Here is a 27706-nt window from a genome sequence, read left to right as displayed (position 1 = left end):
TTCAGGCAGGGACTAGACAGGCATTTTTGGGGGATGCTTTAATTTGGATTCTTCAGGAGTCCCTGGCTTTACAGACTTTTTCTGTTTGCCATGAAATCATTCTGAAACATATTGGTACATGCTTATTTAGGACATCATGCTGTGTCTGTCTGGTGTGCTTTATCAGTCTGTATGAATGCAAGATTGCATCTGAAGCTCATTCTACACTCTCCTTAGGCTGTACATTTTCAAAGACAAAATAGGAAAGCTAGTTCATCATTACTTTCTTTTTGAGGGAGTTCTAGTGTTCTCCAAAAGACTCTAAAAACTACCAATACAATACAAAATTGCTAATAAAATAGATTAATATATTTGTAGCATAGAACTGGAAGGGGGCATTTAGCCATTGAGTTTCCTCCATGCAGGAATCCAAATTAAAGCATCTCATATAAATCATTGTCTTGTCTTTGCTGGAACACAACCAATGAAAGGGAGTCTACCCCCTTCTGGGTTATTGTTTCCACTACTAGTCTGTTCTTACAGTTAACATGTTTTTCTTAACATTCAATCATAATTGGTCTTCCTATAACTTATCCATTATTTTGTGTCATGTACTCTGGAATGATAGAGAATAGGTCTTGATCTTGAAGGGCAATCTACAAAGCATCCTCGCTTTTATAGAGCACATGGAAGAAGTATGTCCTGGAATCAAGCAAAAAAAGCAGTAGTTCTATCCTTTGGAGTTCCAGTTCCATCAAAGTAGATACACTTCTGGATCACAGGTGCTACTTCCTAGGGACTTAATCAACATTCTTGTATCATCAGTTTTATTTGGACATTAAAATTGGTTTAAGAGTAACCAGCTGCCTATCTAGGTCCTAATAATTCTGTCTTGGGCCATAAGTCAACACCTTTGCATTTCTATCCTGCTTAGGAAAAACAGTTTATGACTTTATATAGCATATCAGAAATGGGAAAATATTACTTGTGCCACAGTGGGAAGCAAAATATATTGTGAAACAGAAAACAGCCATTAGAGGAAGGAAAAATAAAGAGAATCAGCCCTTCTTATAGTAGAACAGAGGTATTTGGAATATTTTCACAAATGCAAACAGAACAATTTTGAAGCTTCATTGGTTAACCCTGTTTGGAATGAATAGAATGAAAATTCAGTGTTACAGCAAACAGTTAACAAGATATGATGGCATCTGAAATCTAAGATAAATTGGGGTTAATGTACATGGCCATATTTAGTACAGAGGTAGGGTATTCCTCTGGTTATGATCCACAACATCGTTAAGGGTTCTGAACCTGGTTGAACTCTCTGGAGTGGCTGTTTGGCTCCAGGCAGGAAACAGGATATGTGGGAAATTCTTCTTTGCTGCCTTTTCTCCTAATGGCCGGATTTATTGAAGTTTGAATTTATGGCAGTGTGAAGTTGTCCCTCTCAAGGCACTTCATCCTTGTATTGCTGCTTGTCTTTCTCAACGAGACATCATCCGTACAAACTCTATATGGAGATTCCAGCACATCAGGAGAGAAGAAAAAAAGTATCATTTTATTTAACATTGCTTAGAAGTAAGGGGCCAGTTAGGGGCAACAGAGCTTTATAGGAGCAAAATCTGATCTTGCCATTATGGTTCACTGAGTAAAGATTTAGAGCCATCCACTGAGTTCAAATGTTTACTTTCTCCAGTTAAAAATATGCCTGCCAATGTGGAAAGATAAAGTGCTGTAGCTGAGTTAAAAAGGATGCCATGCCAGGCTCACAATATATGGGCATTCTTATAAGTATTTGCTGCTTTGAAATAAAACAGAAATCTTAGCTCTCACAAACTTTCCCTTTTTTTAACCTTATTATTTTCCTAAAATGGGGATCGATAGAAGTAAATACAGTACCCCAATCCCCAGTGTTTATTTTCTTCTACCAACCTGTTCAATATGTTCCTTCCCAAAACCAACAACAAGTTCCAAATAGTCTCCCAGCCTCAGTTCATACATCCTACTCCATTTGTAAAATACAAATTTTCAGCCCAAAGGATTTTCCTGTCATACCTTCAAAGTCCACAAGACCATCCCCATTCAAATCAACATCCTGGAGGATCTCATCCACCTCTTGGTAGTTCAACTGTTGCCCTAGGAGCTTATGCATTGCTTCCCGTAGTTCAGCTATGCTGATCTGCCCATCACCATTTGTATCAAACTGGAAGGAGGAAACACACAAACACCTTATTTCACCATTCATTTAGCCATCTCTCATACTTCTCCAGTCTTGCTTGAACCCAGTATTGTTTTCTATTCTTAGTTGACAAATAATGGCAATATGCTTATGTATACATCCTGCCCATCCAAATGGGCTTGCATATAGCAGACATTTCAAGCAGCTGGACACAATTACATTACAGTGTATACTCATGTGAACTTTGCAAATTCAAGGCCAAAAAAATGCCTGAAAAAGCTTTCATTACTTCTATGGAAGCTTCCTTTGCTGCAGTTAAGAAGTATTACTTAAGAAGGATTCAGAGAATTTGGAACAGGCTCAGAATAGGGCCATGAGGATGATTAGGGATTAGAAACTAAATCTATAAAGAGAGATTGAAAGAACTGGGAATGTTAGTCTTGAGAACAAAAGACTGAGGGGGACATGATAACACAATTCAAATTCCTAAAATACATTATTATACACAAAAAGGTCAAAACCTGTTCTCTATCAGTGCAGAGTCCTGGACATGGAAGAATGCATTTAAGTTACAGGAAGGCAAAAAAAAAAAAAAACCTTGTTAATAGGAAGAGCAAGTTGAGTGTGGAATCATTCAGAGAAATGGTGAACTTCCATTTGCTAGATGTGTTCAGGCAAAAGCTGGACAGCTATTTGTGAAATGTATGTATGTATGTACAGTATCGGATTCCTGCATGTTGTAGGAGGCTGGTTCCCAATGCCCCGAAAATGACTTTTTTCTACTTTACAATTCTGCCTTCCCAATTTAAAATGGCACCATCGTCTCCAGTTACTACACTAGATAATTTTCCCTGCCTGAAAACTCAAGACTTGTCTTAGATGGAATCCCAAATACACAGAATCCTTGTAGCCCAGCATTTCATAATTTCCTATACCTAGATGATTCCAGTAAACAGAGAATACCAAGGAGGAATCTCCTTAATTTCACCAATACTTTATCAGTTTCTCTATCTGTTGTCTCCAGTGCCTTTTTAGTATCACTAAGGATTCCCTTTGATATGTAAAGAATATTCTCTTATGTCAGTTTCACCAAAGGAAGGGGGGAAAGCATGAAAGTGGGGCCCTAGTGTGGCCTAGAAGAATGCCAAAAATGGACAGCAGTGGAAGTATGGAGGCTATCCTCCTTACCTCGTTCAGTAGTAAAGGAAAATAAAATGAAGAAAAACAATACCCCTGAATCTATATCCTGCTGAGGAAAAACTGGTGGGCTGAAGATTTCTTAGTCAACAACATTCCAAAAAGCTAAAATTCAGTGGTAAAGCTACCTCCTTGCCTAAATATCACGGATTAGCACCCATCCATATCAAGAGCAGGAGAGATACTCAAAGAGTGAACTTAATTAAAATAGTGAAGATTTGTTTCCTTCGCGATTTGGCCTTAGGTTTTGTTTTTTTTTAATAGGGCACAGCCTAAAAATAATCTCATGTTTCCTAAAGGGATAATTGAGGTGTTTCTCTTTACTTCTGCTCTCTAGCCTGGAATCTTTGAATTTATGTAAAGGTGGAGGAAAATCTGGGTAACAGGTGCCTCTGTTTTCAGGAATGAGGATAATCCTCAGAGTCCTTGGTGTAATTTGGTACCTATAGTATCTAGCAATGACTAAAACATTCACTCTTCACTTTGACACCGAACCTAAAATGAAAAACTCAATGTCTAATTTCTGGCACTGGTTTGTCACCTTGTGGCTTGATTCTTATTTATTTTTTTGGCCTGATGAAATATTGATCATCTTGAAGGTATGCATACTAATTTTGAAAACATTTTGATTGGTTTTAACAAAGATACCACCTAACTTAAAATTGTAAATATTCATTATATGGAAAAACAAGGCAGCAAAATGAATTAGAAATGTCTTCAATATACCATATAGTCACATGGGCTAGGTACACACAACCTAGGCCTATCTTGGTTGATTTTGGCTTAGTATGTTTTATGAATCCAGCTGTTAGAGGTAAACAAACAAACCACCTAGAAACAGTTGAAAAGGGCTTTTGAAACATCAGGTACAATTTAATCCAAATTAAAACATCCACAACGTATAGTTATCCAGCCACTGTTTGTTCACTGTATGTGATCATGCAATTTGTCACATATGATTTAATCTGAATTAAATGATTCAGTGTGATCTGCTTATTTATGGCTTAGTGTGTTGATTCAACTCATCCAGGACTGTTTTGTAAACAATAGTCTATTACTGAAACCAGCCAAGTGTGGTTTATTCAGTAAACCATTATTAATTAAATACATTTAGCCGTAGTGTATTGTGAAAACACAGTCAGCACGCATGTAATACTACCACCTCTGATCCTTATAACTGGTTCATGCGGCTCACCTCTCGGAAGGCATCCCGCAGCTCTTTAACCCCAATCATGTCTGCTGTCTCTGCCAACAGCTTGGGGCCCATCAGTTCCACAAAGTCATCAAAATCCACTTTCCCTCCAGCTGTAGACATATAAAGGCATTTTCAGAAGAGGCTGGGCAGCACAAAGTTAAATATTTTATACTGTGAGCCAAGGCCATCTCACAATGTACAAACTGAACTTCTTTTCATCTGTGTAACCACCATGCCCCCACCAGAATTCCCTTTTGTGCGGATTCTGTATATTTCTACAGGAGTAAAATGGCTGCTTTCAATCCAAATAATCAGAATTTGAACCCTATTAGCAAGTCTACACAGCCAGTGGTTTTTCCTCAACACTACTATTTTCACATTCAGGGCATCTCTAATATGAGCTTTCTATCATTGTTCAAAAATGGTTTTGAACCCTGCCATCCCATTCCATTGCCTGTGTTCAATAATCTGAGCCAGTATTTCCAGCTCAGCTGTGATGTATTTAAAATTGCAGCAAGGGTAGTATTAATGTTTGCAGTGCTTTGAAGCAATTGGTTTGTGCATGGTTCTTTTCTTCATTGATGGGAATTCTTTCCTTACCCCCCCCCCTCCTGAATTCAAGGCAACCAACCTCCCACCTCTGTTTAAAACGTATCCTCTAAGGAACTTTTGTTTCAAGGCAGTCACTGGAAAAAAAAGGGGAAGAAAAACCTGAATAGCCCCCTAGAGCTTTGCAGTCTGCTTGTCCCTGCAGAAAAGAGGGGAAAAAAAACATTATTCTCCATTTCGCATCTCCTTGCTTTGCCTGGGTTACGGGACTCCTGGGAACACTTGCAATGGTCTTGAAAAAGTCAAAACAGCATGGATCAATTTTGGCTGAGTTCACCCATTTCAGCACGGCAATCAACAGCCATGGTTGGAGCTACTGGGAAAAATGCCCTAGCTGCAAAATGGCTGACATGCTATCCTTCCAGCATCACACTTGACAGTCTTTTCAGCAAAAGCCAGGGGCCTCTACAGGAGAGTTGAAAAAGTCAAGATGGTGGCTACAACCATGTGGAAAAGAGCGGGATTTTGATTACATAGCTGTGGCCACCATCTGGACTTTTCTGAGATGCACATGGACGCCTACACACCTATGGAGACCCCTGACAGAAGCTGCAGGAACCAGAGTAGTTCCCTTTCTAGCAACTGTTCAGATTTTTTTAAACAACAACAACAATCAGACAATGCATACAACATAAACTGAAAACATGGATGAGAAAGTGGGAGTGCTAACTAGTTGTTTTCCCATTTGAGTGGGGCGTGTGTGAGAGAAGATTTCATTCCAGGAACTGCAGCAGTTTGAATTCTACTTATCTGTTTGTTTGTTTGTTTGTTTGTTTAGCTTTTTCTTACTGGTTATCCTGAGGTAACCCTGATTAGTTCATGGTATTCTCTCCTATTCTCAGCATTTCAAAGTTGGCAGAAGGGGAAATAATTGGGGGTTGGCTTCAAAGTATTTTTGAGAGATTGGGGAAAGAAAATAGTGGTGGTTTAAAAGTGCCTTGGTCTCAACACTAAAAAACAAAGCAGCAATGCTCTGTGGAGGTGAGAAAAAAGAGCCCAGAACAGTTTTGTGGATTTTCTACAGCGACTCATGCCCTCATCCCCACTCAGCTGGACTTCCGCAATGTGGTTTACGTGGGGCTACCTTTAAAGACTACACAGTTAGTTCAACATGCAGTGGACTGCTTGCTAACTGGTGCTCATTGCCATGATAATATGATACCTCTTTTGTGGGCCCTGCTTTGGTTATCATAAGTTTTGGGATACAGTTTAAAAGATTAGTTTTGACTTTTAAAGCCCAAATGGCTTGGCACCTGTAAGGGTTCCCTGCTCCAATCTGAGTCAACCTATCCAAGGAGATTCTCCCAAAAGAAGCTGCTGATGGTACTCCAATTCTGTGAAGTAAGTGGGGGGGCAGGGAGGTACGAGGCAAAAAAGCACTATTTTTTCCATCATGGCAACAATTCTCTGGAATTGCCTTCAGAGAAAAATGCAAGTAAGTGTTAACCATAACCAAAGTATGTGTTATTCATAATGGAAGAAGATTTGGATAACTAATCTTTTGTTGGCTGATGGTTTTTGTCTGAAATAAGTTATTTGTAATTACTATCTGAAATAATATACTATTTGAAGTATATTACGGTTTACTCATATGAAGAGTTTCATCAGAATTCATGTGCTGTGTTAAAACATTTTTTGAAGGGGACAGTGGAAAAAGCGTTTCTCTGCAGCGATACACTGCTGCAAGAAAAGGTCAGAATCATTGCATTACCCCATTCATATTTTCCATTTCCACCAGATGAGTTCCTACAGAATTAGGATTAAAATTACTCAGCAGGGGAACTGCTAGGCATGGCTAAATAAGTGGCTCCTTTCTTGGCAGAGAGGGAAGGCAATGATGAGGCAAGGACACCTGAAGGGTTTGGCTGTAGCACATTATTCTGGCATTTAGAGGCTTGCTCCAGTGGCATGGAGAACCTTCCATCTGTAACAAGGAACAAGGCATTTCTTGATACTGAAGCAGATTAGAAAAAGTATAAATAAGGGTTAAAATTTGGGGTTCTATTTATTCATTTCATTTATATTCTGCCTTTCATCTAGTTGCTCACATGGCTGTACATATTGCTCCCATCTTCCATTTTTCTCCACCCCAAAAATCCTTTGAGGTAGATTGGGCTGAGAGAGAGTGACTGGCCCAAGATCGCCCCATGAGTTTCTGTGACTAAGGATGGTCTTGAAAATGGGCCTCCTCAGTGCCAGGCCAGCACCTTAACTACTAGACCACACTGGCTCTCAGTTTGGGGTTGTTCTTGTTTTTTCTCCATAAATACTTGGGGGTGTGGGAGGATCAGAGCTGTCAGCTGAAATATTCCTAGTCAGGGTAGCAAATAATTTCAAGGATGCTATTCATAACAATGTGGATGAAAAATTGGGAGGGATCAAGAGATGAATATCAGTTTTAACATCTGAGCTGTAAGAGCAGTTCAAAAATGAGAGGCCGTCAAAGGGAATTGCTGATTATAATCCCAGCACTCAGAGATAAAGGGACAGAGGGGAAAAAGCACAGAATTCATATTAAATGTAACTGGAAGACATTTCTCAATCTGACATCCATTATTTCACAGTATTCCTTAGGCGTTAGGTTGTCTTATAGTAGAAGGCACATACTAATTTGTTGAGATAATTCTATGAGTTCCATTTCAGTAGGCATGTAGCCCATGGTTCGCATACATTCTCCCAAGTCCTTATAGCTGATGTAGCCATCACAATCCTTGTCAAACTCCCGAAAGGCCTCTTTGAGCTCTGAAAGGAGAAAAATTGCTGTATCAATCTGTAGCTGATGGACAGGCAAGCCCCCATCCCCACATTCTGATCCCCACCTGCAACCTGACAAGAGGCAGCTCAGACATTTGAATCAACTTCTTCTACAGAAAGGGATGCTTTAGTACACTGCAAAAAGATTGTCCCAACCCTTCCCCCTCCAGGTAAAAGAGCTTTTGGCTTTTGGAAGTTGCGATGGTGTAAAACAAATAGCTTTGTGACCAATCCTACATTTACAACCATCACAGTGTCCCAATGTCACATAATCACCATCTGCGTGCTTCACAACCAGCTTGTGACAAGTAGAGTTTATAAAGAAAGCAGAAGTAAATTGTAAGTCACAGTCATGTGATGTCTCATTTAATGACTGGTGATTTGCTTAATGACCACAGTGGAACTGATGTTGTAAACCCATTCTGGTCATGTGATTTTCCACTTAGCAACCATGGCACTTAGTGACTGAGTTGCCAGTCCCAGTTGTGGATGCTAAGCAAGGACTACTTGTATTTGTGTTCTCTATGAACGCTCAATTAATTGTCCTTTTATACTACTTAGAACCTCTTTTCAATAGAGTTCCTTTAAATTAGAGGCAAACCAATATCAACTTCCATCTGCCTTATATAGCCCTTCGTATTGTTATATAGTTGTTTCTATGAGGGATCCTTTAAAATTGCAATATGTATTTTCAATAACTCTGCATTTTTATCTTCTTTCCAATGTAATGGGCTGTGAGAGTTATCTTGGGAGATAGGAAGAAGAGCCGCAGCCTAAACAACAGTCTGATAAGAGAGATCTGAGTCCAAAGGGGAGACGGGGGTGGAGAAAGCATCTCAGAAGAGACCATCCCTAGTTCTTTGGGAAGTAAAGGCAGGGGAGGGGGAAAGTGCTTTCAGACTTGCAAGATTCTGTTACTGTAACCTTACAATAAAGGTAGTATTAGTACTCAAGGTTTTGGTTTCATGTCTGGACTACCTCGAAGAGCTGACAGCCACTGAATATTTTACAAGTGATTACTTGAAACTGAAAAGTGATTTTTACATTTTCTCTTTCCTGTTTTAATAAAGTTTGATTCTATTCAAGCCTTGTGAGATTGATCTCACAATCTCCCAAAGGAGTGGCGTTGATTTCCCTAGTGACACAGCTCAATGTACAAGAGGTGGAGCTATGGAATTTATGCCTTTTTAAATAATCTTTTTTCCTTTTATTGCCCAGTAAAGTGCATAGACTATGAGGGTCCTATCTCTCTCATATACCAGATAAAATCCCCTTGGAAAATAGCTAGTAGTAGCAGTATCTACCAAGCCACCACACCCAGGCAGAAGGTGCAGCTAGGGTGTATAGACCAAAGGGTTTCTAAAGCAGGAGGTTAATGCCTCCTGTCTTTCATCCTATGTGCTCAGCTCTGCCAATACAGAGCACTTTCCCAGTAGCACTTTCTTTAAACATGCCTTGGACAGCAGTCTGAAATTGTTACTGCTGAACCACAGTTACTTTTTTTCTAAAGTTGTTTTCCTTGAAAATCATATGATTTATTGATGTCTTGCATGCACCAAATTGATACAAAAGTGGAAATGGAGTGACAGAATGCAATATGCAAAATAATTTTACCAGTACCACCATCTCTGCTCCAGTTTAATAGTGGCTTAAAAGTTACTCAAGAAAATTAGGCCAAAAATACTCCACAGGCATCAGATCAAAATTTTCAGATGAAGGAATATGGGGTAAAGCAGGCTTCCTCAACCATGACCACTTGAAGATGTGTGGACTTCAACTCCCAGAATTCCCCAGCCAGCCTGGCTGGGGAATTCTGGGAGTTGAAGTCCACGTAACTTCAAGTGGCCAAGGTTGAGGAACACTGGGGTAAAGCAAAGAACAGCAATGGATCCAAAAGAAAACAAAGCCTGAGAAAACCAAGAAAAAAGACAAGGTGGCAAATGTGTGCAACAAAGTATTAAATTAAATCAAGAAAGGTAACTGATACAGTAATCTTCTGGTCAATATGACCAACAAGTTTGCTGCCTACATAATCAAACCCCCTAGTCACTTGTATTACTTTCATATTTTGATTTTTTTTTTTAGCAAATTAGTATTTTAAAAGTACCTACAGTAGAGAACTGAAAGATAGCAGCAAAACTTGTAGACTTCATTCAATTAATTCCCTTAAATAATACTTGTCTTTTATCAACTGCTCAATGAACGTTTATCAGAAAACCCAATTTTCTGAATAGTCAGTTTCGTAATTCCTGATAAGCAGCTTCACAATGTGGGTTAAAACTCTCCAACTTGATTTTCCCATTTTAAATAAGCAAAATGATACCTTCCTAACATTAATTTTTGAATTTGATTGATTATGTACATTCAAGTCAGTGAACTCTTAGCAACCATTTAGACAGATTTTCTCCATGGCAATTTGTCCCTAACTTGGTCCTTCAGATCTTTCAATGGTGCACCCATAGCTGTTGTAATTGAGTCATTACCTAAAAGTCTTATTTTAACGGACAGCCTTCACATCCTCCATACTCATGGCAGAAAAGCAGCCTTTTTATTTTGAAAAGATCTCCAATACTTTTATTTCACTAAATAAAAATTACAAACATTTTAGAAAGGGGGAAAAAAGAAACACTGATCTTCCCTGGGACTGTTTTTTCCACTTAGTCTCAATGATGCATTTTCCTTTCCTTACCTGTTAAAAATTGTGCTACTATTTCAAAATTACTCTCTTTAACTGAACTTCTGCAGTAGAAAAAAATGATGGGAAAAGTGAGAGAACTGCAAATGTCAGATGCTCCCATAAAATCCTATAAGCAAGAGAGAAGCATCTTCATCTGGAAGCATCCCCCCTCTTAGCAGGAGTGTTGATGGAGGGGTGCTAATGAAACTAAGCTATTTAGACGTTAGGTCTTATGAGACCCCCTTTAGACAGCAATGTGTGTTACTTCAGTTGTGAAGCATACAATGAACATTTCAAGCCAAGACCATAATCTTTCCAAGCTTTATAATGGCTCTTAATTCCTGGTATTTTAGAGCAAAAGCTAAACAAAATAGAGGGGGACAGTCCTCATACAAGAAAAGATCATTCTTTTAACAAAGAATTAAAATTACCATTAATTAAAATGGTAACACCACCTCAACTACAGAAATAAAATAGAGTTTATTTTGCACATTTATTGAGGGATAGTTATTATTTATATTATTTGTACCATTGATTTAGTCTGCTTCCCATTAAAAGTAGTCTTAATAAAACAAGCTCATGAGCCCAGGCAAAATGACCAAAATTAAAACCATACAAAATTAGAACCATGAAAGCCTTTACAGCAAAAATGAAATAAATGGACTTCCACACAGGACTTGGATCCTGTTCCGACAGTGGCACCACATCCCTCTAACCACTGTGCAGTGAGAGAAGGAGGAGGAAGGAGGCCTGGCACCAATTAGCAACCTTTTTTTTTTTTTTTTTTTGCACTTCAGCTTGAGTTGGGCAGGAACAGTTGTGGTCTATTCTGAGACTCCTTTGGAGGTTAGAGGAGTGTTGAAGGGAAGATGAAAATGCCTTGAATGACACCACAGGATGAATTCACCCTAGTATAAGAACTGTTTTCTTTCAGAGCAGGAGAGCATATCAAAATAAAAAGGAGAGCATGTACAGTGACCAGTGTCAAGCCCTCTGCTGCCCCCTGCTGCCACCTCATCACCTTCTGGGACATGTCTTTGAAGAACCTTCTCAGCTACCTGTAGGCCCTAGATTTCAGCTCACCTTGAAAAGACCTAGAAAAGAATAACAGGATAGCATTTTTCATTTTACCTTCAATTTCTTCCACTCGCAGCTTTCGGTCCTAAGGAGAGAACAAGAGGAGAGGCTAGTGAAAAAACAAAACAGAAACAGTTTGCCAACTGACACTTATTCTAGTACCTTTTATTTTTGATCCCCCAATTAGAAATTCTGTCCAGATCAAGAAAATCTTCAGTGTGTTCCTTTTAAAAATGGGTCTTTTGTGGAACCTGATACTGAGCAGGTGAATTTGGAAATAGGACCCGTTAGGTTAAAAGGCCTCATGTAGTTGTTGGCAGACTGGAGCAGGATAGCTCAAAAGCTGCTGTTAAGGAGGAGGGCGGAGCTGGCGTCGCGGCGATACGGCAGGCGATCCTGGGCTCCCAGGATCTCAGCCGATATCTCCTCCCCCGGACGGTCCCGATGGACCTAAGCCGTCCCGTAGAGATGGCGATCGCAAAGGGCGCGTCCCGCGGATCTCAGGGACGCCGCAAGTCCCAGATTGATCCCGGGAGAAGCTCTTGAAGCCGGCGGAGGAGAGCCAGCCAAAATGGCTGTGAAAGCCGGGACAGCTCCAAAGGAAGAAGGAAGAGAGGGGTGTCAACTGGGTGAGATGGACTTTTACTATTCAACTATTCTTAGAGAACACCTTAAGTAACTTAAAGAGATTTTTAAAAGTGAAGAAAAGTGGATTAAGCGGCGAGATTGAGCCTTATAAAAAAAGGGGCGAAAATTTTTTTTCTTTTCAACTTTCCCTTTCTAGTGGAATTGGCAAGATGTTTTTCTCTTAAAAAAATATATTTTTAACTGGATTGGCTTTTTCTTTTTAATACTCAATAACTCTTTATCTTAAGCCTTTTTTTTGACTAAGATTTCTTTATTATTATAAGAAATTTATACTTTTTGATTTTGAAATGGGGAAAGTGGAGTTAAGAGAAAGTAAATGAAAGAAAGTTGCACTGCCATCTAGAGGCTCGACATAGTGCTTTTTTTCTTCCATTGTGACGCATGCTCAAGGACCCTGGGCTTTCTAAAAAGATAGTGGGATGTGCATGTTTATACAGGTGCCATCCGTAACTATAAACAAGAAAGTGGAGTTGAAAGCGATTTTGAAAATATCAAGATGGAAAGTTTGAGCTAGTCACAAGAGCCCTGATTAGTGGCAGTAGCTCTTCTTTCTGCTAGAAGCTCTGCTTTGCTCTCCATTCCCCCCTCAGTTGGATTTTTTTAAAGAGACTTAGTCTTTTCCCTCCTCTTCTTTTTTTTTTTCTCCTCTTGCTTTTTTTTTTCTTATTTTTGGCAAGAACAAAGATAAAGAATCCTTTGACTCAATAAAGGTTTATCAAGATAATAAATTATACGAGAAACACAATGCAGAAAAAGATCTTTAAACTATTGAGGATGACTATAAAAAACTGGAAGAAGAGCTGCAGAAATTCCCGCAAAAAAAAAGAAAAAAGATATTAAAGCTAAAATGGACTTAATTAAACATAAAACGGGATCAATGGAAAAGGAAGAAATAGTACAAGAAATCAGAAACATTAAACAGAATTATTGTGAGGCCTATAAACTGAGAATTAAAAGGGTTAATCAACTGATAAATGAAGAGGGACAGACTTGTTCTTGGCACTGAGGGTGAGAAAAAGATTATACAAGATTATAATGGAAAATCGTACTAAGAGAATGCACAAAAAGAAGAAGTAAAACAATATTGAAAGAAACTACTTCAGATGTTTAAAGAAAAACGAGGGGAATACAACAATGATGGAACTGACAGAAGCTTCAAAAAGCAGAATGTTTGAAAGGACATTTATTATTGCTTTCTTTTATCCAATAATATAGAAAAAGGAATAAACAGCTAGATATTTTGGGATATTGAATGAAAAGGGTGAACTCAAAATTATGCAAGCGCTGGAATAAAGTATAAATCTGAGATATATAGTTAAAAATTGTATTTGATTGTAAATGTTTCAAGAGATTAGACTAAAATTTATACATGGTTGAATATAGTAACATATAGATTTTAAACTAGAGACATTTTTGTTGAAACATGTAGTGAAGAATCCGGTTAGAACTGTAACTGATATTGTAACTGATACTGGTTAGAACTGTAACTTTTAAGAATTGGAAAAATTAAAAAGTACTTATGCAGGAGGAAGTTATTGAAAATTATGGAATGTGCAGAGATGAGTTAAACTGAGATTTGAAATTAGAGTAAGAAGATAAGTAATTTTATATGACACTGAGAAAATATAGTAATGTAATGGATTAGGAAATTTTATAATAGAAATTTGATATTAATTATTATATATATACACATATAATCGATAGATGAAAATGTATTACTAATCCTATTGAAAGTTAAAATTTCTTGTAATAAATGATTCTATAGATTAGCTATGAATGATTAATAATTGTTAATTGATAAGTATACAAGTATATTTTGAATAGATGATATGAGAATTTAAGATTATGACAGGGGCACCAACGAGTTGGTAACTGGTTGACACACGGTATAAAATGGAAGATGCTTTTTTTATGCCTTTTTATGTTTTTGTTTGTTCATGTATGTTCTGTGTTTGTTGTAAAAATAAAAAAATATTTTTTTTTTAAAAAAAGCTGCTGTTAAGAGATAGAGCTGCTCCTTGTAAAGTCTCAAAATAGGAGGCTGTCTTTGCCATGAATCACCTGCTAGCCTTAAGAGCTTTGCTCTCCATCGCAGCCTTAGCCCCTAACCCCACTAACCCCACTTTCCCTTTTTATAGCATGGTATAAATAATATTGATTCATCTTTTGGGCTTATTGTAAGGCATGCACCAACATAATGTGCATGCAAGAGCTGCATATCAATATGTTATTAACTATTAATCAATCAGTCTCTCTTGCTTCCTAGCATTTGACACAGGGGCAACGAAGTCACTGAAGGACACTTTTTACTACCCTATTTCTAACCAGGGAAAAGTCTGCATACTGTAGCTCACAAGCAACAGCGTGTATGACTTGTACAAAAACACAGATTGAATGGCCAATGTATTCGTGGGTTCATAATTTGTATGTTAGCAGCAGAAAAGATGCCGAGTGGGATTTCTTATTCCTTAGGAGAGGGAGCAGAAAAGTCTGAAGGTGAGCTAATCCATAATTCAGCAGTGTGTGGTTATGCAGAGGACAGATGAGGAGAATCATAGCAGCAGAACAAAGGGCCACTACAGACAAATTGAGGAGAGTGGAGATATGGTGGCAGCTGTGGTGGAAGCACAGTACGTACGATCAATGTGATGGCGATGCTCTGGCGCAAGAAGATGCAGGCTGGCCCCACCAAGCCATGCAGCACTGAGTAATTCTGAAAAGGTGGGTACTGTCTGCCATCAGCCATGTCGTCCAGGTCGCTGCTAGTAGAGGCTGGGGAGTCAAGTGCTTCTGAGGGTTGCTTATTCTCCTGCAGCATAGCTTGCAATTAGGTATGTTTGATTAAAGGGCCTAACCTGCCAGCACCTGAGGGCTCAAGGTCCCTGGTTCTTGGGAAATTCTAAGAAAGTGAAGAATCTAATCATGGAACAGACAGGAAGGAGAAAGGAAAGGACACAAAAGGAAAACAAAGAATGGCAGGGAAGTGCTACTAGCTGAGAAATATTGATCATCCATCAGTTGATCTCAGCCAGCAGACACCACAGTGTATTTCAATCTGCACAGCCCTTCAGTGAGTCCTTAATGTGAGCCAAAAGCACTGATTGTAACACCAGCACAGCACAGTCCATGCTGGAGTGCAAGCAGGCATATTTTACTAATATCATAGTTGATACTCATGGCATCTACTCAATGCATACACATGATCAAAAGGAGATATAGAACATATATTCCACTCTTTCAGAAATGGCAGAGTGCTGGGATACATACAACAATGCCTCAAGCACAGTAGGCATACTCATTTTTCCTTGTAATCTCTCTGCCTTTTGTCCCCACAGATTTAGACTGAATCTCAAGGACTGTGGTTTTGTGAGGAGAGCAACGGATCCTTTACAGGGTTCTCAACAAACTGTGTTCCTTTCCTAACCAGATATCTTGCATGTGTGTTGCATTAAAACTCCCATCATTTCTATCCAGCAGTGGGCATGGCAGTTAAAGAGAAATAAAACTGATTTTAAGCTATGTAGTGAAATATTCCTTAAAAGTCATTAAAACGTGAATAGTAAAGGAATGCCCTAACTCTGAATAATATTCTTTGCCACATGAATACACAAGTTTCAGTTTCTCAAACTCCCTCCAAAAATGGCCACCAAACCATCAATTTCAGTTTGACAAAAGGGGGATTATGAAATCATATTTTATTTATGTATTATTTATTAAAGCAATTTATACGGCCACCCAACTCACTCACGTTGACTCTGGGTGGCTTACAGAAATAAAACCCCAAATACAAACTCACTACAGTGTGCTTAATTACAGAATTCTATACTGAAGCAACATAGACAGATGTAAAAACTGGGCTAACTTGTTCACCGGAATTTAGTTACAGAGACCATCTCCCTCATGCTCTAAAACATACAAATTGTTTGGCATTTTCTTTCCTGCGTAGCTTTGCTTGAATTTCTTCTGCTCTTTATCAAAGATTTGCAGAAGTTACACACAGAGTGCTCTGACAATAGCATAAACTGGACTCTTGACAAGAGGCAGAAACATAGGCCTATAGATGATGTTACCTAGGGTGGTAATGAAACATCTGCAGAAAAACAACCAAGCTCAGAGAACACCAAGAACCTAAAAATTCAACCCCGAGCTACATAGATTCTCTACTATTAGACCTAAATGTTTTTTTTTTTTAACACAGATGTTTAATTTCCTTCACTGGGCAATTCACAACATTCTCTCCCTTCCATTCTGTCTTCAATTCCACCCTTTCCTTCATTTCATAGTCTAAGCAGTGTACAAAAATGGCATGCAAAGACTGGAATACAGACTCACTCTTTTTCAGTTCATGCATGTACACTGATACTTCCAGAGGTAGATAAAAATTCTTCTCACCTAGTGCTCAAGAATGGAGATATTGACCTCAAGCAAATGCAAGAATATGGGAATGATCATAAACTTCCAAGAACTAATATATTCTGATCCTGGGTTACAACTCTTTTTTTCATCCCCTCCATCCACTGGATGCAAGAAATACATCTAACTGCTAAGCTAAGGATTAAAACAGGGAGAAAGAAAAGGGCCATTATCAGCCTCCCACATTATTATTTTGTAAAACATCCCAACAATTTGGAGAATTTGTACCTAGAGCTGAAGGATCCTGGGGTGATGCCTCAAAGCTCATTAGTCTGAGATGGGGCAAAACAAAGAGTTTTTTCACAAGCATTTATCAAATAGGGACATTTTGCCATATTTTCTTAGAGAATTCAGGCCTAAATTCCAGGCACCGATGGACAGACACAGAAAAACAAGGAAAGTAGACAAACACGTGCTGAAACAGCCACATGCAAGGAGCCAGACATAAAAATGGGAATAAGTGAGGATGAAGAGGGTCCCCCACCCCTCCATCTTCTTCTCCCTACCTTGGAGAGCTGCTTGCCTAGGGTTTTGGTGCAGTTGCCCATGGCTGCTAAGGCCCCCCCATCCCACAGAGCATAGCATTGGGCTGGAGGCAGCTGGCGCTGATGGCAGTGCGTTTTTTATAGTAACAAGTGATTCTCTTCTAGGAGGTTTAGTCTCTTTGAGGATTTTCAGGGTTTTTATTGTTGAATATATCTAGAATATTAAGGGAAAGTAAATGGAGGGGGAAAGGCGTGGAGTAGCACCATAATCCTCAGGATTATGCAAAACTCAATAATAGATGGTGCTGAAGCAGAGAATGGAAGGCAAGCAGGCATCTCTTTCTCTGAGCGCTACAATATCCCAGAAAGGAGAACACCATCCATGGTCTGTCCTCATGCTTCCATCCAAAAACTCATTTCAGAGGCTGCCACACAAGCAAAGGAAGGGTCTGTGGCCCATCAACTAACCTCTCCCTCTCTTTGTCTCAGAGTATACATGGCTATAATCTCCTCTGCAACAATCAGCTATATTTTCAAATCTTAAAGACGGGCTGCTTCCACTGAGTGTAGATGCTATAGACCCACTGGCATAATTGAACATAGAAGGTAACACATAGATTACCAGGATTGTCAGTCAAATATATCAACTGGCCACAAGATCTGAATGACCTAACAGAATCCACTGTACATAGTCACTCAAGGGCATTTTCATTAGAGCTGAACAGCGATTCTTAACATCTATTATGACTATCACTAATTCAGGACAGAAATTGGGAGAGAGGCATTGCAAATGGAAAAACAATCTCTCATCTAAACAATTCCCTAGTGTTTTATAATAGTGAGAAATAAAAGTACAACTATTGTAGCCTTTATGAAAATTGGTAGAGGTCAAGGGCTTATTTTAAAAGCGCTATTCAGGTCACACAATCTGATTAAGTTCATATTTACCAGCATTCTTTTTCTGGAAAATTACAACAGAAATGAAAACCTGCAACTTTTGTGAGCTAGAAAAACATGCAGAAAAATTCAGGCTTGTTTGTTTAAGTATGTAAGGCCTTTCTAACACAAAGTAGCCTTCCCTGATTTGTTGGGAATTGTAATATAGCACATTGGAAAGTCCCCTGGTTATGTTAGAAAAAATGGAAGGTTTTAAGAGTTGACAGTGTTATGCCAGAGCAACCACATTCATTGACTCTCTTCATTTGTTCAGAGACAATATAGTGATCAAAATAACCATAAAAAATTAATCAATATATGTACCTCAGTCAACCATAATTCCATCATACTACATTCAACTGAGGTTTCCAGATCTGATCTGCAAAACTCCAGTCATCCATTGGATGGCAACAAAGAGACACAAAACTCTGGGCTGTCATTTAATGGTCATCTAGACTTTTGCAGCCCAGATCCAGACTTTTGCCCAGATCTGATAGCCCTAATTCAATTTTCTTTACATTTATTCTCAACCTCAGAAAGAAGAAACCAGGAAAATTTCCATTCCATTCTCTCCTCTGGTTGATAATTAAACCTTTACTTCTACATTCTGCCAGATAACAGTCTCCAGACTCTTCTTTCCAGTCATTTCACCACAACTGATCTGAATACCACTGCTGATGCTTGAAAGGGAAAAATAAATTTTAAATATGGCAGATATGTTTTGACACACCCTCACAGAGTTCACACGCCAACTGTAATTCATTGAATAAACTATAACTCACTGGCTTCCCACAACACACCGTAAGCCACAGCTGATGAAGATTATTTTCACCGAGATGAAAAGAGAGCTATCAGATCAGTCCTCTTTGCTGTCATCATTTGTCATCATTTGCAATGATTCAAATTCTGATAGTGGGATAGATGTGTAGTTTAAGTAATCGGGTGAACTGTAATGGAATGGAATTTATCAAGATATTCTTTTAATGTATTTTAATTATAAAACTATCATTTTTCCTATATAAACCGTTCCACTCTTCTCCTTCAGGAGAGGAAGAAAATTTTCCTACAAGTAATTTTTTTCCTTTTGCCAGAGGTCTCTCAAATATTAATCAGTATTTGCCAAAATTCAAGTAGGATTACTAGATCATAATTACATGGAAATGATGCCCATGGAAATGATACAAGAGAAAGACAGAAAACCTCTCCCTCCTTGCTTCCTCCCCATTCTTTAAAGAAGGGAAGAGCAGAGAGTAGATCAGGACCCACTGGTCAGTCACTGCAAACTGGGAACAGCTTCAAATTCTCAGTTATTTATCAATAGCAAGGACCAGCAATAGCTCAGCTCCTCCATACCCAAATTTAAATTGTTAGCATCCTTCATTATAATAAGTTAGATTTGTAGTTTTCTGTGGAATGGGATCCAGAATGTGAGGCTTATATAGCTTATAGGTAGGGTTGTATGTGCATCTTATAAGAACAAACTTAAAATATGCATAAGACTAATCCCAAAAATATATTGAAAATTATTTGGAAACAGGTGGCCAGATCATACATATTAACTATTATCCTATTTCATTGGTTAATGTAAATATTAAAATGTTAGCTAATTGACTTGAAGTGATTTCTTCACTGGTCAAGAATGATCAAGTGGGCTTTATCAAAACTAGACGGAGTTCAGATATTTTACAGGAAAGAGATTTAACTGATTTAAACAAAAGCAGAACAGATAAACCTTCAATACTATCACTGGATGTAGAAGAAACTTTTAATAAGATTTATAAATAACATATGTATGTTCTCTTTGCCAAAAGCAGATTTCTCAAAGGTTTTATTAAATGGTCCAGCTTCTCTATGCTGCTCCTGAATCTAAGGTGAAAGTCAATGATTTAATAAATACTTGTAACTGATAAATCAGTTTGATATATACATTTTAAAGATTGAATGGAATAAAAATTTGGAGATCCCCATTTTGTCTAAACAATAGGAAGCTGTCATAATGTCAGTATCAACAATTTAGTAGATCTTGATTCATTGACTGATTATGTGCCTTCAAGTTGGTGTTGACTCTTAGTGACCACATATATAAATTTTCTCCAGGATGATCTATCCCCAACCTGGTCCTTCAGATCTTTCAGCAATGCACTCATCGTTGCTGTAATGGAGTCCATCCATCTTGCTGCTGGTCGTCCTTTCCTTTCCTTTCCTTTCCTTTCCTTTCCTTTCCTTTCCTTTCCTTTCCTTTCCTTTCCTTTCCTTTCCTTTCCTTTCCTTTCCTTTCCTTTCCTTTCCCTTTTCCAACAGAAAAGACTTCTCAAGAGAGCAAACACAATGTATCCAAAATATAATAATTTGAGCCTGGTCATTCGTGCCTCAAGTGAGAATTCTGGGTTCATTTCTTTGATAATCCATTTGTTTACTTTCAGTAGATTTCTTCAAAGCCAAAGCTTAAAAGCGTCAATACTGTATTTGTAATGGTATGTGGGAATGACTTTAGGAGATGGGGGGGGGGGGGAGAGATGCTGCCTAGGAATGACCAAAAAAGGGTGGGGGGAGAAGCCTGCAGCTGCATAATAGGAACAGAAAGAAAGGATCCTCCCTAACTTATCAGGCTGTAAAAAGAGACGGTGGGAAATCTGTACTTTCAGACTTGCAAGATTCTGTTAATGTAGCCTTACAATAAAGTAGAATGAGCTCATCTGGTCGTGTTTCCTGTCTGGTCTACCTGGAAAGGCTTACAATACTTTTTCTATCTTGTTTCTTCAAAGTCTAACTTTCATTTCCACAGAGTGTCACAGAGAAATCCATTGCCTGCACAGTTCTAATCATTGTAGGTATAGACACATCTTGGCATCTGAATACATGTTTTCCACAAAGTAGCTTTCATTGCTACTTTACCAAGAGCTAGTCTGAGGCATATTTCTTGATTGCTGGTTCCTTTACTATTGATTCAATAGATCTTAGATGATTGCTTATTCACCAAGAAGTAATATTTCAGATGTGTTGCTCCCCATTGTATTTGTATAGGAAAGAAATGAGTAAATTATGCCCTTTGTGGAGATGTAATAACATTTCATTAAAACATGTTTTTGCAATGTCCTAAAGTTAGTATGTTCTGGGAAGAAGTAATTACATACATTAACTTGACTTTGAGATATTAATATTTTCAGTGTCTCACTGAAATTTATTTATTTTTTTACAATTGAACAATGGAAATTGATTGTCCATGCCATTCTTATTACCAAAATACTAGTCCTTCAATTCTGGAATGATAAATTAATGGCTTCAGTTGCTCATTGGATTGAAGACCTGATGTTATTTGTGATTTATGAACAAGTTGCTTATAAACATAGATTCTGTATCTATCTTTGCTTCAGATGGCAAAATATTTTGGGCTAGCTCCATCTTCATTCACCTGAGCTACCATTTTGCAATTTGCTTCAGGGAGAGCTTTTCAAGAGAGGCTATTGCAAGCATCTCAAAGGAAAGCAGATCAATCAGAAATTCATTGTGCAGTCGTTTTATTCAGATCTGAGATGAGTTTGCTCAAGTTTGGGTATATTTGTTTTTCCAGAGATGACATGGTTTTCAGGAAGCAGAGGGCTACAGAGAACATCAGCAAGGAAGACTCACATACCACCCCATGTTTTAGGCTGCATGAAGCAGCACCAGAAACAGGACAGACTGGCTCAGCTCTCTATCTGCTATTGCCAACTAACTATGGGCCATGCACTATTGACATACTACAAGCTGTTCACACCTGCACTGTGTCAATTCAGCCTCCAACAAAGCCTCTTGATCCAGACCCTTGATCCAGCCCCCTTAGTTAGCAACTGTAGCCAAATACAGGTAGTCCTTGTTTAGCAACGGGACTGGCAACTCAGTCATTAAGCAAAGGGGTCACTAAGTGAAACCATGACTGTGCTTATGATCTTACTTCAGCTTTCCTTTGCTTTACAGACCTGTGAAGGTCGTAAATGTGAGGATTGGTTACAAAGTAACTTTTTCATCACTGTCATAACTGCAAATGGTTGCTGTATGAGGCAGTTGCTAAACGAGAACTACCTGTACCACTTTCCCCTTTGCCTTACCATTGTGGTAGTTATTTTAAAGGCAAAATCACAAATTGTTGATCTGGCAGCCAAATCCACCACCCTTTCATTTGTGTTGTTAAAATGTAAAACTTGATACAGCCCATGAGGTCTTAGTAGGCGTACCTGTCCAAAGGTACATTTTACCATGCTTTGCCTGTTGTAAATGAGCTCCTCAGAGAATGGTTATACTTTGCAAACCTTTTAACAACCATGCCACAATGCAAAGCGCACTTCCAGTGCAGTGTTTTGGTTCTACTGGGTAAGTATCCTTGGGATCTATCCTCTGTAGTTGCCAGCCTGTGCTCGCTCCAGATGGCAAATTGTAGGGCACAATCAAATGGCAGCCAGATGCTATCCTGCTCCTCCACCCCACCCCATCCTTCCCTCACTGGATTTGCTTTTCACAGTGTGGGGGAGAAAAAGAAAAAGAAACTAAAGGGAGAGCAGCAAAGCTGCTGATTGTGGGAGTGATTGGGGAAGATAGTGGGATGGTGGCAAGATGCCACAGTAGCTTGTCTACAGGAAGGATAGGGAGGCAGAATAAGACAGAAGTTCCCACCAATGGCAAACCAGTCCACTCACAGCTCCAATAGAAATGCTGCAAAATTGTCTTCATCTCCTCTGAAACAGGAAGAGCTAAATTGGTAGTTAATAGCCAAAAGTCCCACAGTATTGTGGGGACATGGCTGGGAGCACCACCAATCTCAGACTGGTACAACTTTTAAGTATGGAAGTAGCCAATCCTACAGATTAGGAGTTCCTTCTCAGGGATTTTCAGGATTAGAGCTCAACACAGATCTTAGCCTCTTCACTTCCTTCAGCTGAGTCCAGAGCAATGAGTAACAAACTTATGATTTTCCATATATTTCTAACTATTCAGACAACATTGCAAATGGTGAAAGATGTTGAGACTCACAGTTCAGCAACATCAGCAGAACTAGAGGTTCTCCACCTCTATTCTATGTGAAATGACAGAGCATGCTATATATATGGGACAACCTAAGGAGGCATCGTCTCCCTGGGTTCATTGCAGAAGACTAGATTTAAAACAGCATGGGACATTGCAGGAAAGCAAGATCTCTAGCTATGTGGGAGAGAAGGCGGCAAAAACAGAAGACTAGATTTAAAAAAAAAACAATGATAGAAGGCGGAATAAGCATAAGCATTTTTTTTATCCCGCCTTTATTATTTTTATAAATAACTGAAGGCAGTGAACATACATAATACTCCTTCCTCCTTCTATTTTCCCCACAACAACAATCCTGTGACATGAGTTGGGCTGAGAGAGAGTGACTGGCCCAAAGTCACCCAGCCAGCTTTCATGCCTAAGGCAGGACTAGAACTCACCATCTCCTGCTTTCTAGCCTGGTGCCTTAGCCATTACACCAAACTGGCTCTCAAACTGGAATATTGACAACTGGGGGATTTCTCTTATTTGAACTTTCTCTCCATGGACCTCAAATGTAAATCCCCTGTTTTTCAGCCCCTGCCTCTTCCTGGTCAGCCCACTCTTCTTCCTTGTCATGGCTTCCTCCCATCCCCTCCCTGTTGCTTTTTAGTTACCTGCCCAAAGACAGAGGTGAGGCCAAACTCCATATCCCTGATACTTAGGCATTTATCTTCTGTATGAGCCAAACTGGTTCTTTCAGCTGCCTCTTGCAATGGCTTGTCCTTTGGCTTGATTGCAGCCAAGGCTGCTTCATCACCCAACTGGGAGTAGGTGCGAGAGAGGGGTCCAGAGGCAGTTGCTGAGGCAGCCTCAGAGGTGCTCCTGATCCTGGGCCGCTGAATGGATTGCCGGTCTTCTTCATGGGACCGTCTGCTTGTCCTTCGGGAGTGTCCACTCTTGGACTGCCTCTGAGAACCGCTTCGGGAACCAACCTGAGATGCCTGCAAGTCTGATGTCTCACTGCTCAGTCGGTGGGTCTCCCGGAGGAAAAAGAACATGCTGAAAGCTGGCAAAGAGCTACAGTCCTTCTTTGGAGCTCTTGCTATTTACTCCCTCTTCTGGGAAAATGGTCTTTGGCAAGGCCCAGCCCCTTGCCCCACTGCCTCGGCCTTCCTCTCTGGCTCCCATTCTCATAGACACATCCTGTGGGACACTGAACTGTATTCCTGATTCCTTCTCACTTTCTTCTGGTTGCTCCCAGTTCTGCTCCTTGTGCTGTTTGCTTGCCACTCTATTCTGGGCTACCCTGCTTACACCTGCCCGCTCCAAAGGTGCCCACTCCTAGCTGGACTGACAGATAACACTATGAAGTAATAAAGTCAGTTCTGAAGTAATGCAAATATCTCAGAATACCCTTCCACTCTCCCACTCCTCTTCCCATTACATTTTTCTCTGCAATGTTTTCTTCCCTCTGGGACCACTTTTCCTACCCACCCTAAACACACACTCTCACTTTCCTTTCTCTTTTTCTCCTGCTTCCTCTCCTTTCTTCCTCTCCCTTATCTCACCACTCTTTTAGGCCTCTTTGCTCTTTGCTTGCAGTCTCAAAGACCTTTTCCTGCTTCTAAGGGATCAGCCCTTGTGTTTCCCAGGGCCAGGGACTGGCATGGGAGCAGGAAGGGACCTCTGCTTCTGCCACAGCTCATCCCCACTCTCCATCAAAACCTAATCAAGTCATCTTATTATTGTAAGGAGCGAGATTGAAGCCGGAGGATGTAGAGGGAATCTGAGCTTATCAGGTCAGACATACGACCCGGCCTGGATTGGCTTTTCGCTAATGATGCAAACAAGGTAAAACAACTCCCTGAAGTAGGAAACCCAAGAGGTCTCAGTGCCTGCAGGATACAGTTTGAGCAACACCATGGGATCCCTGGGCATTTGCATAGTATCTACTTATCTTAGAAAGTAATGTAGTAAAGAAAAGACGCTGAAACAATGCCCTGGATATAAAATACATCACCTGCTAGCAGGGTCTATTTTTTAAAGAAAGCTTTGGGTAAAATTATCTTGCCTTCTCTGGACTCCTGCTTGCTGTTCAATATATTATTGAGTATTTGATACTGTTTCAGTATCAAATCAAGTCAAATCTTTATTACGGTCATAGACCAGCATAATGTTTAGATATTTACAGGTCCTTTCTCTCTGTCCTGCTCCCTCCACTTCCATCCTCATACCTGCATATACTGTACTTCCTTAAGTCTTATCATCCATTATGATTCACTCACACATGCACCCTTCCCTTTCTCAGCAGGAAGCTGACTGTATTTCAACAAAGCTGGACCCCACCTGTGGCCGTGGCTATCTTCCTGGCTCTCTGAATGGCAGAATGGAGTTAATGGCAGTGCTCCACAGGGACTGTTGAGCAGACCATTCATGGTTTATTTAGTGGAAAGCTGGCAACGTTCCACTTGCAGTAGTAACAAGACCTCATCTACCTCATACAGACAATGCCAAGACTCCTGGATGAGGTCTTAATGTTCTGGGGCTCAGCTAAGAGAAGTCAAGAGCAGAAAGAATGAGCTAAAGAACAAGTCTCAGTTGCTTAGACACTGAAGATTTCTCCCATCCCTACAGGGCCTATTTATTTTCTTACGTGGACTGTTATCATATTTACAAGGACAGGATTTCTGTGCTTTTAACTGCTTTAGGAGCCAGAGGAAAGTTTTCCATCACTGCATCTTCTTGTTGAAGAGCATCACCTACTGAATATCTACTTGTCGAACATTTTGCCCATCTTTTGTATATCCTTGTCAAGTGTACGTGTAGGGTATATTTGTGTGTATGCATTCAGTTATTTATAGCTAGCTGATCTTGGCTGTGAAAATCTGAATAATGGCAGCAGAGGGATATAGAAAAACTCAGACTCTCACTGCCATCTGGATATTGTCTGGATTTTTGCAACCTAGATTTGATTTGTGTTACAGTCCCCTTTTCCTCCACTGGACCTTTATCTTCACAACAATTCTGCAAGGAAGGTTAGGGAGAAAGAGAGGGAAGGCAACCAGCAAAGTAAAATAGTGATTTCAATGGCTGGCTGTGCGTCTCAGGTCTGGCCTGGTGATGTCTGTCAATTGCTGGGTGCTGGAGTGCTAATTGGAAGATTTGTGCCCTGCTTGCCTGCTGTCTTTCACTACAGTAGAGCAAACTCTCCATCAGAGGTTTTGAACTATGATTGGTCTTTCTTTCCATGGAAAGATCTAATTCCTCTTCAGGCAGCTAGCAAATATTTTAGGCCAGTCTAGCTGGATCTCTAGTGGCATGATCTCGAAATGACCATCCCAGCTCAAATACATGTGCCATCTGCATTTGTAGCCGTACCAGCAGGGCTGAACCTATAAAGACCTGAGAGATCTCAAACCCCTCTCCCAGAAGCCCACGGGGACTACACATCCTCAGCTTCCTGCCTTGCTATGCAGCTTGGTGGGCATTGCTGCCATCATCTGTCTTCAAGCAGGATACTTGTACTTGGCATCTTCCCCCCTCCCAGCAACCCTTGTGTGTGTGAGAGATAGGGTTCATGCAGTCTGGGCACCTTTCTGGCAAGGAAAAAATAATAAAAAGGAAATAAATCTATAGCCACCTCCTGGCCCTAAAGCACTGAGGTATGTGACTAGCAAAATCAGCTCTTCTTCGTTCTCCTCCTTTGTGGGGAGATAGACTAATATCTCCAGAGATAAATAGAATCAAATCTTATTTTCAAAAAATGAGAAGAGAACACATAAAACATATTTTTAATTAAAAAAAAAAACAGTAGTAGAGGAGAGAAAAGACAGAGCTGCTGAAATCACAGACAGCATTTTAGATGAAAAGAAAAAGATAAAGGAAATGATAAGGCTCTGAGTTTAAGCAGATCCCAGGATGATGCTGATCTGCTCCTATTTAGAAGCAACTCTAATATAAAGCGATTCCAATTTGCCTAAAACACACAAAGACTGAAGCTGTATAGAGATAATAATGACAGAGACTTAAAAACTGACAGAGAAAAAGAAACTAAATGTACTGCAGTTTTAAACTAACTTTTTCTTATTCCTGTAGGGAACAGATGCACCTTGGAACAGATGTTGTGCCAATTTGTTACATGGAAAATCCTTCTTCTTTCCAATTCCAACTTTAATCAGAGGTTAAAGGATAATCTTAGCTATCTCTTTCCTCCTACTCATCTCAGCATTCAGCTTTTTACTTCTCTCCTTCCTGTCAGAGAATTCTCTGAGTTTCCAAAAGAACAATTTCAAGGTATGTAAAATTGGGTGTGCTTTGCTAACCATTCTGTTGACAGCATAGTCAGGTAACTTGTAGAGGGTGGGATCAACTTGCCATTTCTTGGCCACAACAGACTGATACTGGTACAACCCATCTCCTACAGTTCTAGGGCACTCCCCCCAACATCATTTTATTTTTTCTTTCCTTCCCAAAGATCCAAATATAGTGGTATGGGCGCTGCTCTGTTCAGTGAAGGTGCAGAGTTTTGAAATCTGCACTTTTGAGCGGATGGTAAAGCAAGTACATTCAGGTATAGT

At 39.6% G+C, this 27706-nt stretch overlaps 1 protein-coding gene across 2 annotated transcripts; it reads right to left on the bottom strand.

Moving 5' to 3' along the window:
- Positions 1-871: 871 nt before the first annotated feature.
- Positions 872-24187, bottom strand: CABP2 (calcium binding protein 2). Of its 2 annotated transcripts, none has more exons than XM_088145148.1 (6): positions 23804-24187; positions 11722-11752; positions 7767-7901; positions 4551-4660; positions 2035-2182; positions 872-1489 (listed from the first exon to the last, which is right to left on the bottom strand). In XM_088145148.1, exons 1-6 carry the CDS (start codon positions 24185-24187, stop codon positions 1464-1466), a joined length of 834 nt encoding a protein of 277 aa, XP_088001274.1. In that variant the 3' UTR covers positions 872-1463. The 2 variants fall into 2 exon arrangements, with proteins under 2 accessions (XP_088001274.1, XP_088001275.1); XM_088145149.1 differs by lacking the exon at positions 23804-24187 and adding an exon at positions 14954-15133.
- Between the last annotated feature and the right edge of the window lie 3519 nt (positions 24188-27706).

Source organism: Python bivittatus, unplaced genomic scaffold (assembly GCF_059951505.1).
Source record: "Python bivittatus isolate LINGU-HERP-01145 unplaced genomic scaffold, Pbiv_v1 ctg000480_np1212, whole genome shotgun sequence".
In the NCBI taxonomy this organism is placed as follows: domain Eukaryota; kingdom Metazoa; phylum Chordata; class Lepidosauria; order Squamata; family Pythonidae; genus Python; species Python bivittatus.
This window is presented reverse-complemented; position numbering and strand designations above follow the sequence as displayed.

Coding starts and splice junctions, on each gene's coding strand:
- CABP2 (XM_088145148.1), bottom strand. CDS start 24,187: ATGTTCTTTTTCCTCCGGGAGACCCACCGACTGAGCAGTGAGACATCA. Junction 2,183..4,550: donor TGCGGGATGCCTTCCGAGAG/GTGAGCCGCATG, acceptor TCCTCCTTCCAG/TTTGATACAAATGGTGATGG. Junction 1,490..2,034: donor TGGTCTTGTGGACTTTGAAG/GTATGACAGGAA, acceptor ATCTCCATATAG/AGTTTGTACGGATGATGTCT.